Raw genomic sequence first — 12,057 nt, 5'->3', positions numbered from 1 at the left:
CTGATCTGTATCCTTTAAATAAATATGCATGCCCTTGCTTCTTCCAACTCTGGAGCTGGCTTGTGATAGCTCTTTAATTCCACCCATCCGTGCTTAGACAGTAGCTGGCCTAGCAAATTGTACACCTCCAAGTACAGCTCCCAGGGCTCTGGTTAAGACCCCATCTGACCAAAGCCTCGCTCATTATAAACTACTATAAATGATGGGTTTGGGTTTTTCTTCAAACAATAGCAGTTACAGGAATATGTAATTTTGCTTTTGCTGTTTACAACTAAACCCTCCCCTAGGGCATTTAATATAAGTGACACTGAAAGAGGAAAAAATCTGGTTTTGATTTCCTTTTTAGTTTTATATGGGTCATCTCTGAGGTTTTGCATTTATTGTTATTATTGTTAGCATCTATTTCTTTCCTTTCCTCAGCCTTTGTTTCCAGGTTTGGACTCAGTGAGCACATTGCCTAGCTTTAAAAAAATATTGTTAATAGCTGCCTCTTCTTACAAAGGCCTGAGACCTCTAAGTATATGTAGGTATGTAAAAACTAAGGTTTAGAATGCTATCCTGATGAAATGTAAAAGGCGTGAATCTGTGTCCTTAATATAAGCAATTTAAAAGTGCTCAATAAATGCTAAGCACTTACCAGTATTAAATGACAAAACTCAGTATCGGGATGCCTAAAGGCTGGGAAGCTATTTTAACTTCAGGGAACCTTGCCGTGGCAATTTTCATAAGCAAGTATCGCATACCATCAAACAGAGCTCAGATTACACAGCAGCAACACATGTATTGTGTATAACCTCTGGTGATCAGGTGCGTTATTAGGCTATGCGCGTATAAATTACATGCTGCATTTATAAACTGCCCCTACCACGAACGAGGGTGCGACGCAAGGGGCTGGGGTGCCCCTCCGAGCTCCTATCCGAAAGACTCAAATCGTTCCGGCGCGGCTCCAAAGTCCGAAGAGCCGCGGGTCTAAACGCAAACGGTGAAGTTGGGGCTTCAGCCCGGGGGAAGCCCCGAAGGCAGCCCGGCTTCGCAGCCCGCCGCCGCTCGGTTCGGCGGATAAAACCCCGTCCACGCTCCCAGGGTGTCACTCGCGGCCACGCAAGCCGGCTGGCAGTCAGCTGCTTCGGGCTCCTCGGCCGACACGGGGCTGCGGGCTCCCCCCCCCCACGCCGCCCCCAGCCATGTGAAGCCCGCGGGGAGGCAGACGGAGGCTCAGCCGGTGAGGACCCACCCGCGGGCGGGGTGCGGGTGGGGTGGGTGGGGGGGGGGGGGACACACACACACCGCTGCCCGCTCGGTCGGCGCCCAGCCCAGCCCGGGGGGGGGGGGCGGCAGCAGCGATCGCGTCCCGGGCGCGGCGCCCCCCGCCCGCCGCCGCCGCCGGGAGCAGCCGGTCCCGGCGCACCGTGGGGTGGAGCCGCCCCCGGCTTGGGCTCCGCTGGGGAGGCTGCAGGGGGCTCGGATCCCTCCTCCTCCTCCTCTTCCTCCTCCTCCGTCGCCGCCCGCCTGGCTGGGGAAGTTGCGCTTCCACCGAGCCGGCTTCGCAGCGGGGATCGCTCTGAGGAAAAGGGGCTCCCCCCTCCCTCGCCGCCTCCCCCCCCCCCCCCGTCGCCGCGGCCTCCGAACAGTAAGTGGCAGGAAGGAAGGAAAGTTGCGAACAACCTGCGGCGGCAGGAACTTTGTGAGCTGCCCCAGCTGCATGTGTTCAAGGTGCCTTTGATGTGCGTGCGGCAGCTTCTGGAAAGTGGACTGCAGCTTTCCCACTCGTCAGCCCTCCCTCTCTCCCCCACCCTTCCCAACCTCCCCTCCCACCACCGCCACTTCAGCCCACACACGCAATTTGTTGGAGAAGGGGAAAAAAAAAAAAAAAGAAAGAAAGAAAAAAAAAAAAAAGTGATGAACAAGAAGTGGTGAATTACCCAAGCGACTTTCCTCAAAGAGCGAGCGAGCCGGGAAGAGGAGCTTGCGGCGAGCCCCCCGCAGCCCGCCCGGCGCACCGGAGCTGCCCGGGAGGGACCCGCCGAGCACCCACCGGGGACCGTGGGGGCTTGCGTGGTTGGCGGAGTGTGAACGCAGCTCCGCAGCGAGGTGCAAAAAAAAAAAAAAAAAAAAGCCTTAGCTGCTTGCATTCGACTTGCGATGCCGGCTCCTCACTAGAATGCAAACCCTCGCACAGGATGAAAACAGGTTTGTTGCAAATTCTCCTGGAAATGTTTCGTTCCCCACCGCCGCCACCTTCCCGTCTGAGATGTCAGAGAAGAGCTCGAGGATGACACGGTGGCAGATACCTCTGCTGCGTACCCTCCGCTGCTCTTCGGAGATGTTAAGGCAGAGATAAATCTTTTATGCAGCTGTCTTTTCGTATCTGTAGCCGTTGCTGCACAATCTGCACTTGATTGCAGCTAAAATATTCTTTTTAGGATCCGTTTCACAAAACGATGCAAAATAAACACAGATGGGAGAAGTGGGGGAGAGAAAGCTGTAATGAAGTAGTGATGGTGGATTGATCTTCCCTCCTTCCCCCTCTCCGATGCCCTCCCCCCAAATGTGAGCCTTTTCTGAACACAAAATGCTACGTTTCTGTTTTAAAGTACTAAAGATTTTGGGGGGGTCTTCGGCTGAGGTTTTGGAGGGAGACTTCCATCAGTGGTGCTTGCCTTGCTGACTGACTTTCCCGAATGTCTGTGGCTACCAAGCCCATCAGGCTCTATCTTGCCTTCACCTGTTTTAAAGTATGTCTTGTTTCTTCCAACATCTTGCAGGTCATTCTCCCAGAATGCCAGAGGAAAGTTCGCCAAAGCGGAGTCCTCAAAACATCCCGTACAAGGACCTGCCCCATATCGTCAATGCTGACGGGCAGTATCTCTTCTGCAGGTATTGGAAGCCAACAGCAGCTCCCAGGTGAGCACTTTCCGGCAAATGTCCTTTTTTACGATCAGTAAATAAGACTCTGTTTGTGTAATTATTATTTATAGCTTGACTGGTGTTACAGGGCTGTGTGCATGGAGCTTTATAGAGCCACTAAGAGAGATTTCTCTCATCTGAGAGAGCCCCTACTGGAAAGGCTGTATTCTCCAAACCTTTACTCACTCAAGTTGGCCTTATAGATGTAAAACAGGGAGTTACTGTCATTTCATGCACAGCTGGCTTGGTTGGCAGTTCAGTATGCTGCCCGGTGGCACATGCAGGTGGCTGATGCCTATCAGCAATAAACAACTATCTTCAAACTAATAGCACAGGCAATCAGGGAGGGACGGGATACAGGCTTAGGGATGTCTACTCTTTCTGATTTTCTCAGTGTCAACAAATTAAACATCAGCATCTGACTTCAATTTCAACAGTAGTAGCTGAATTAGGGCAACGGGCGGAATATGGTTTGACTGCATTGCTTTTTGACTGTTGTTTGGGCTTTTTTTACTTATTTATAGTTAGCAATGATTTAGGAGCTCTTTCACTGGCAGCTGTGATTTCAAAACTGACCTCAGTAATAAATATGGACAAGGAACCAGACAGATAAATTTCTCTAGTGTTTTTGACATAATTTAGATAATCCCTTTACTGTAATAGCTTTCTGTGCTGATTGTGTGCTGATTATGATCTGCTATATAAAGCTATCTCTGTTTCTCCTATAGTTAGGATCCTTCTTCTTCCTCCCTGTATCTGCTGGCTTGGCATGTATTTATGCTACCACTAGTTATACACGTAGCTACTTCATAAAAATCTGGATATTGTTTTATTGTTTTCTTCTTCTGCAAGCCAACAGGAAAAGCTGTGTTGATTTTATACAGCTAGAAAACAGTCACAGGAAAAAGTTGTTCAAGCTGTAGTAGGGAGTTAAACTTTTTCCTTGACCACCCAACAGGTTAGATGTCATCCTCTGTCCAAATCAGCCTGCAACTGCACTGAGAGATGGATATGGGTCCAAGTTAGCTGGCCTTGGGTTTTATGCCTGCCAAACTAAGGGGTAGTAGGAATAACATAGAGCTGGGAGGTGGGCAAGCACCGAAGTACACTGTCCGCAGAGGGGACGGCAGTGCAGCCGCCCCACTATGGTTCCATTGCACTGGTCAGGCTGTAGAACATGGGTCTTGGTTAAGATCACCTGGTCCACAGAACATTTTTTAGTTAACTTCTGCTTACTGCCTTTCAGAAACAAGAAGGAAAGTTTTTGGCGCTGGTGCTTTACATAGCCTTTACGCCAACCTGAAGATTTCCTCTACAGAAAAGAAAAGTGCTATTAAAACAAGCTTCTACTGTGAAACCAGGCTGTCTTGTATTATAATGCTAATTAATCATTAACTGCCCACAACGGGTCTTCACCCAGTTGTGGAATTGGTTTCTTTTTTCATGTTTAATTTCTTAGCAAATTAGTAGTGAGTGGATGGGTCTTTGATCCAGAAATAAAAGGATGATAAAGAGCTGAGAGTTAAAACTTGGTGTCTAAGTCCTCTGGGTAGTTAATTTTTTTTTAGGGCTCTGTGCAGCAAGCAGTTAATTGAGAGCGAGCTTGCCCTAGTTTTGTGACAACAAAAGTGGATGGGCTCAGTGTTGCTCATTTACGAGTGGTTCCTAAGTGTGTGTGTGTGTGTGTGTGTGTTTGCGTTTGCATGTTTGTGTATAAGGAGGGGGCGTACTGTTTATTATTAGCTCTTTTTGCATTGTTATGTATGAGAGAGTTGGTAAGTGACTGAATAACAAGTTAGTGCCTGGATCCTACAGTCAAGAATGCTCTTGAAGTGCTTTGATAGGCAAACCAAAAATACATTTGTTTTTTTTCCCCTCTCACTTTTCATAAGTAGCTCAGCTTCTTCTGCTTCATATGTAGAAGCTCAGGAACTTTCATCTAATTTTAAATGTTCAGCGAAAGTGATCTATATATATGTGTATAGGGAGAGAAAGAGAGACACCTCAGGGGACTTTTACAGGCTTGTTACAGTTTATTCTATTTCAAATACTGAAGGTGATTCTTTCAATCTTCTAACTCAATTGTTGATTCAGGTTCAAATCTTAACGCTAATGAATGATGCTATAACCGTCAAACGGTGGGCTCTTTCATTGATCCATTATGCATCTAATCCCAGCTAGAGCTATAGAAATACCTCTTCACTGCAGATGCCCAAAGGTTATCATTGCCTTGTCTTCTGTTAGAATAGAACTTATCATCCTTGATCCCTCCCCCAGGGAGAGGAAAACCCGGGATATCTGCCAAAGGAAAAATTAAAAAGTAGCCCTAGCCTGGGGTTGAAGAGCAAACAATGGCTAGGCAGTCTCTGAGAGTGGGGCCGACCGACAGACATTACCCCTCGGAGCTGGGCCTTCTCTTTTATCTCCTCAAACAGACCCACAAAGGTGGATAAAGACTGTAGCAGACTAATGTGCTGTAGCCTTTTTTTTTTTAAAAAAAAAAAAACGGTTTGTCGGGAAGACGGGGAAATTTTGTGAGGCTTTTTTGCTTCATGCTCACAAATATCCAGGCTCTGATCCTGTGTGGTGTTGATCTGACTGATCAGCCCATACTGGTGCACATATGGAAGCTTTGTTGTAAGTGCCACCGAGGCCAAGGTTGTCCTGTGAGTGAAAGGCACCTATTGTGAGTTCCTCAGCAGGGTCTGCTTTGTTTCGAGGGGGGATTTAGGTGATTACTTCACAGGAAGCTGACGCACAAAGGCACTCAGATGTCATAATGATTAGATGGGGTAGATAGAGAAGGTAGTAATGGGACTAAGGAAGGAGAGCCACAGTGTTTTCCACTTGTTTTTCAGGTGGGAAGTCACTCCCAACAGCAGAGCTGGGGACTGGGTGTCTTCTTCTATTGCTGTCTGCTGGCAGCAATGCAGGTGCAACTTCCCCGGCCAGCAGCCCTGCAAGCTGCCCAACTTGTTGAGCCAGTTTCATCTTAAGATGTAATTCAGTGGTCTTGTTGAAGGCAGCAGGGAAGAAGCAGCGGTATGTTCTGGTGTCGTTTTCACGTATCGTGCCAACAGCAGGATTTGTGGAGCATGAAAACAGGTAGCTCTTTGGCACTGAGTGCTCACTAGTCAGTGCAGAGCTTCAGATCTGGGCAAGGCAGGGCATTTTCAGGACCGTGTAATGTTGTTTGGAGGAAGTAAATTGCCGGTACCAAACCAGATAGATCTTGTGCCTATAGCATGTCCCAGTAGTCGAGGAAATCCTACTTAATGGGAAAGCAGTCTTTGTGTAAACAAAAACAACGCTTCCATGCAAGGTTAAAACCTCTGCCACCGCCCTGAGCAGTCTCAGTCAAAATATGAGGTAACAGGAGGTGAGGAATTAAGAAACCATGCTCTGTTCCTAGCTCTCAGACAAAGCTGCTAAGAATAGAGGTGGGATGAGGAAGGGGAAGGAGAGCTGGGAGGAGAAGTCAGACATTTCCTCTGAGGCCCCTAAAGGGCCTGGAGAAGTTCAGAGATGACCCTCTTTTCCTCTCTGTTCTGTATCCCCGTAGCTTTTTCTGGATGCTTCAGCTGTTCCTGTCACTGCCTAGATAAGCACAAACAGTCTGTTCTGGGGCACTTTCAGCCCCTCTGCTTGACCTCAAATAAACCCTGTGAGATTTATTAATCCAGGGGAGTTTTTTTCAAAGGTGCTAATAGCCTGCAGCCACCATTGACTTCAGACAAAGTGATGCTTAACTCTCTCCCTGTAGATCAGCCACTCTAGGGTGGACACTTGAAGCTTGAGACACTTGTAGTTAGAGGATGCTTTTGAAAGTGTGGGTTCCAAACATCCTTGTATCTGAGCTTCCTCGTGGATCAAACAAATCATTATCTGGCTAGTTAGCATGATGCTTGTGTGTCTCTCCACGTAGTGGTCTCTGGGTGCACTTAGATGATTGCCAGCAACTGAAGTGGTCTGCCTGAGGAGGCTGCCTGAAGCGGAGACGTGTGTGGGTCACAGATGTGTTCCCAGTCAATTGTTAATGTACACTAAAATGGATTGGCTCAACTTTAGACATCGTGACCGTGTTTAAGTGAGCAGAGTTGCAATTGTCTGAGTAAACAGTGTCTTTGTAGGAGTTCTTTCAGTTCTACACCTGACAAGTGTGATTAAAAATACAAAAATAAACAAACAAAAAACACTCGCTTTTCTGTTCACTTTTTAAAATTTGTTTTACTCTTTGAAAAATGCCTGTCATTCATTCTGACATGTTAGCAGTGAAAGGCCAAGCCAATAAGGAGAAAATATATTTCTCTCTTCCCCAAGGACTTTGCAGAAGTGCCTGTGGTGCAGAAATACAAACTGCCTTTATATTTGAACTGGCCCTTAAATTGTGAATATTGCTTGCTGATTTTGGCACCTCATTACCAGCATTTCCATGGCATTTCCAGAAGAACAGCACAGCTCCCAGCATGAGCAGATGACAAAGCTGAATATGACTTTCAGACCCTTCCAAAATGAATAAATAAATAAATAAACCCAACTGAACTCAAAGCAAAGGGAATCAAGTCACTAATTATAATGTCTTTAATTATACTGTGTTAGTCTCTAGAAATACTTAAAGGAATTTCTAATTCAGTGTCACTCTTGAAGAACACTTTTATTTGTACTAATGAGGTCAACTTCAATCTAACACACAAGGCCCAAATTTGTATGGTGCAAAGTGACTTATGTCAGCACAGTTTCTCGTAGGATGAATTCAGCTCCCTCTGTGTGTCTGATCACATCGTACACAGTGCAAAGGGGAAATAACAATTATCATTGTTGAATCAGCATTCCAGGCTTTGCTCGCTGTGTTGCTATTACCCGAGTTTCTAAAGCCTCCCTTCTATTCATCAGCCGTGTATGTGTTCCTTTAATGCCTATGTCCTCTTTGCTCCATGCGACTGTCTTATTCACGGTGAATGGAGGCATCCTTTTATGATTTCTTACGCGTTTCCAGAGGATGGGCGAATTAGCAAACCAGCTTCACGTAAGAGAGACTCTGACAGACAGGAGAGCAGCTGTGGTTCTTGCTGTAGATATTTCCAACTGGCTTTTTTAGCAGGATAATTTTTTTCAGTCCCCACAGGAATGCTCAACAGAAGCAAATCTGCCTTTTATTCCACAGAACCCAAGGAAAAAGGCAAATAACAAAGGGAGTAACAACTGTAATTTAAAGTGTCCCTTTTGCTCATTGCCCTGTCAGGATCAGCTTCTAAGCACAAGCGTACAACTTTGTGACACTGGTGTGTGGGAACAAGGTGACTTTAGGAGTTCCCTGTTGTGAATCTCAAAGCAGTAAAATTTCATCCTGGTCCTGAGACAGCAGCAAAGGAAGCAAAATCAATGTTGGTTCTCAGTGAGCCACCTGATAAACTCGTGGAAATGGTGCTGTCCAACACGGTGAATATCAGAGGCAGAGGCAGAAATAGGAGAAAAGAAGAAAAATGGTCTTGAGATTGTGTTGAAAAGCTCAATTTCTGCCCATGATTCTGGGAGAGACTGAAGGCTGAGCAAACCTTGCTTTTCTCATGCAAATAATTAATTTGCTTTTAATGGGATTACAAGTCTGGTGATCAGTATTGGCTTTGTACCATGACTCTGATGGATCCCCTAGCTGGTCACTCAGCAGTTAGAGCCCTGCCTGTCCCTCCAGGTCTCTTTATCATGAGCAGACCCTGCACTGGCTCTCCTCTCAGACTCTGGTGCATAAATTTTCTTCAGTTCATCAGACTGGGAGCACTCTAAACCAGTTACTTGTTGACAGTGGTGCAACAGTTGAAGCAGACAAACTCATCAACCTTATCAGGGTTCCAGATGCAAGAGCACTTTACTTCACTAGCACAAGAAATGTGTAGGTTTAGACAAAATGATAAAACCAGCCACACACAGTTCCTTGCCTCAATTTCTTCAGCACTCTTGAACATCCCTTGGGAACACACAGCAGCTCTTTTAGATCACCGTGAATACATCTACAACAAGAGTTGGCTGGCATAGTTGTACTGGCTAGAAGAGGGTATTTTTTCTAGATGCCTATTGCAGAGGAGTTGGCCTGTGTTTCCTTGCAAGTTCCCTTCATGCTGCTGTGACTTTGTGCTTTTCAAGGCCAGGGCGAACATCTGATCTCTTTGTTCTTCTAGGGAAATTGCATTGTTCTAAGAGCTGTCCCTGCAGACACATTTGGCTGAGCTGCCTTCCCTAGGTTCAGGTGTGCCTTTGCCCTAATGTGCTTCCACTTGAATGGAAGCCATCAGTGTTTTAAACCTCCTATTGTGCCTTATCCAAGAGATGTGACACAACCCTGATAGCAAAAGGCTGATTCTCCTAAGTATCCAAGGAGGTAGTATTGCATCCTGCCCATCAGATTCCTTAAGATATGCTTAGGCAGGTCCTTTACCTCATCACACCCCAGTTAGGTCCTTAACTATACCCATATGACCCTGCCCTGTACTCTACCAGTACAGATGTTCTGACACTGTATCAGTATGGCTTATTATCCTACAGGGAGGAAATTAGCAGCACCAGGGTAAGTAAAGTTTTTTGACATCACTAAAACCATCTCTCCTAGCGTTTCTTCCTGCAGACCAATAAAATTTCACTTATGTTAAGTGGAAGAGAAATACCGGTGCAGCTATCCCAAATACCAACCTTGGGCTAGTCCCAACCATAAATATCTTCTAAAGCAACCAGACCTGGGGGAGTCACTGGGTGGTGGTGTCAGGAAGGCATCTCAAAGCTGACCAGACTCTCTGTCCAGACAGTGGTACCAAGGTGTGGCCTTGGGGACAGGCAGGGAACGGCCAGTGGAAGTGGTCCTGGTGGCCAGAGCGCTCCGGTCAGATTTGCCTGCCTCCAAGCCCACTGCTACGGGCTGTCCACATCAGCTAGGGCAGGAGAGGGGACGGGTCTTGGAGCGTGCTCTACTTGGGGATGTGTTTGTTTCTCCTAGACAGATGCAGTATGTCTGTGTCCAGAGGGATTCATTATTTTTGCAGTGGCAGCTATGTAGCCGTTTTCAATGTCCCAAGACCTTGAGTAACACCAGACTTCATGGGTACTTCCACTGGAATGAAAGAGACTCCCTTTCTGCATGAGAGACACTTGCTCTCCAGCCAGAAGCTATCTTCATTTCTGTTTGGCAGGCGCTCACTTGATGATGGGAGCCTCAGAATCCTCCCAGACCAAGTGATGGCAAGGGCAGCTTGCTAGACCTAGAAAATGTAGTGTCAGAAAACAGAATAAAGAAGTCATTGAGGAGCAGAGAACGGGCAAAACACATGGTGAGGACAGTCATTAGGCAGTGACACAATGACCAGTGATGTACAGAATCGGACCCTTAATTTCTCTGTGCTTTTGTTTCTTCATCTAAAATTGGGTGTAATCATCCAGGCAAATGATATAAATTGGGTCCGGAGTCCCTAGATAAAAGGTGCTAGAGAAAGTAAATTATTCCTTGAGGTTTTGGTGGATGAAGAGTGCTTGATGTCTGAAGAGAGATTTTTTTAAAAATCCACTAAGTGATGCATTAGTTGTTCTCTGCTGTTCAGCTACAAGTAAATTGTCTCAGCAGCAATCCGTTAAAAGAAAGAAAAGAGAGAGAAAAAAAAAGGAAACAAAATATTGACAACTGGGCTAAAGCCAAACTTTCAGCAGTAGTAGTGTAGTAATCATTTGCTCCAGTATTGTGTATAGATGGGTAAGGAGGAAATGTACGAACTGCTATAGATTTGGTAGGAAAGAAAGATTACTGATCTTTTTCAGCCATCTATCTAACCTATGATAAAAAGGGCTTGCTCTGTATGTTTTCTCTCTTCCTTGATGGAGCTTGAAGCTTGCAGAGTGAGGGAATAAAACTTAAATCTTTGGCCTTTTTTTAGAACAGAAAGCTGGTTTAATTCACTGTAGGTGTCAGCAGGTTAGCTAGTTCACCAGCTGGCAAGATGAGCTTATTTTTATAATTTTTCAATGTATTTTTTACTTTTATTTTTCAAAACTATCTCAGTGAGGTTTCAAATTCGACTGTCAAATTCCAGAAATCTGCAGTGGCTTAATTTGCTGGGCTAAAGGCATATGAGGAGTGATGAGGAATCAGTAAGTAATTAAATTGTTGTAGAGATAACATCTATCCCACTTAATGGTTAAGTTTTTTCTTCATTTTTTCAATTTTGTGTGAGAGCTAGTCTACAATATTTGGAGAATTAAACACTGTATTCTAGGCAGCATTCATAATCTTGTGTTATGAAAAAGATATTCAAGCCTTCAGCTCTCTGCAGATGATTTTAGCAAGGAGCGCCAAGCATCTCGACCCAGGTTGTCTTGAAAATGCACAGATCATCTCTCTGACACTATTAGCAGCCCACAAGTTCATTAGGACAGAAAGCTTTTTAAAAATTGACTTTTTCTTCCCAGGTTTGCTGTGGCCCCATGCATGTAGCACAGGGCTGGAGCTCAGGGAACCCATGGTGACATTTTGACCCTGCTGTTAAAACTCCCGCTGATTGCTGTAGGGTCGGGTTTTGCCTCAGGCTGTGTGTCCATCCTTGCCTCTGGCATGCTGTGTTGCCGTGGGCAAGGTTTTTTACTTCTTGTGCTTCAGTTTACATGACAGTGGGAGGAAGGGAGGGTTGATCCTTGCTTGGGACAGGGTAATGGATCAGAGCACCTCTTGATGCCCTGTTCATCTTTGCATTATGTGACTCCGCAACAAGCTTAGTTGCACCCTTCGTAAAGCATTTTGGTTTTTGTGAATGAGGAGTGTTGTACAAAAGCCAGCTGTTGTTATTATTTGTGCTGTTTACTTACTGGTCACATTTCTCAGCGCTGGGGAATGGAAAAAAAAATCAATCAGCAGATTCACTTTGTTTATATTTAATTTCACTTTCAGTGTTTGGGGAATGTTGATTTGTTCAACACCCCTCCTTCCTCTAAACCGCCTAGTTTTACATAGTCGGTGGAAGCATTGTCTCATTCTTACACGTAGGTCTACATTTCTCTTTTGAAGCATCATTTAAGGGTTCTGCCCATCAGGGGTTTGTGTCCCGCTGTGCGTCTTCTCCTGTTGCTTTAGGAGAGGCGGTCGGATCCCTCAGCCCAGCTAAATGTAGCATCAAGGCT

General features: G+C 45.8%; 2 protein-coding genes across 5 annotated transcripts in view; both read left to right on the top strand.

The window, feature by feature from the left end:
* The first annotated feature begins 873 nt into the window (after positions 1-873).
* MGLL (monoglyceride lipase) overlaps positions 874-12,057 on the top strand; it is a 68,036-nt gene continuing 56,852 nt past the window's right edge. For 2 of the 4 annotated variants that reach the window (XM_075053158.1, XM_075053156.1), the window contains exons 1-2: positions 2,040-2,190; positions 2,766-2,904. In XM_075053158.1, coding sequence (XP_074909259.1) covers positions 2,181-2,190; positions 2,766-2,904 — 149 coding nt within the window. In that variant the 5' untranslated portion in view covers positions 2,040-2,180. Of the gene's footprint in view, positions 1,223-1,536; positions 1,631-2,039; positions 2,191-2,765; positions 2,905-12,057 lie in introns of those variants that run through there. The other 2 variants (XM_075053159.1, XM_075053157.1) reach the window with 2 other exon arrangements.
* The window catches only part of TPRA1 (transmembrane protein adipocyte associated 1), a 185,618-nt gene continuing 174,763 nt past the window's right edge, over positions 1,203-12,057 (top strand). The window contains exon 1 of the mRNA XM_075053154.1: positions 1,203-1,207. The gene's annotated coding sequence lies outside the window, so the exon portion shown is untranslated. The remainder of the gene's footprint in view (positions 1,208-12,057) is intronic.

Source organism: Buteo buteo, chromosome 21 (genome assembly GCF_964188355.1).
Source record: "Buteo buteo chromosome 21, bButBut1.hap1.1, whole genome shotgun sequence".
NCBI classification, from domain to species: Eukaryota; Metazoa; Chordata; class Aves; order Accipitriformes; family Accipitridae; genus Buteo; species Buteo buteo.
Note: the sequence above shows the minus strand (reverse complement) of the source record. Positions and strands in the feature narration are given on the sequence as shown.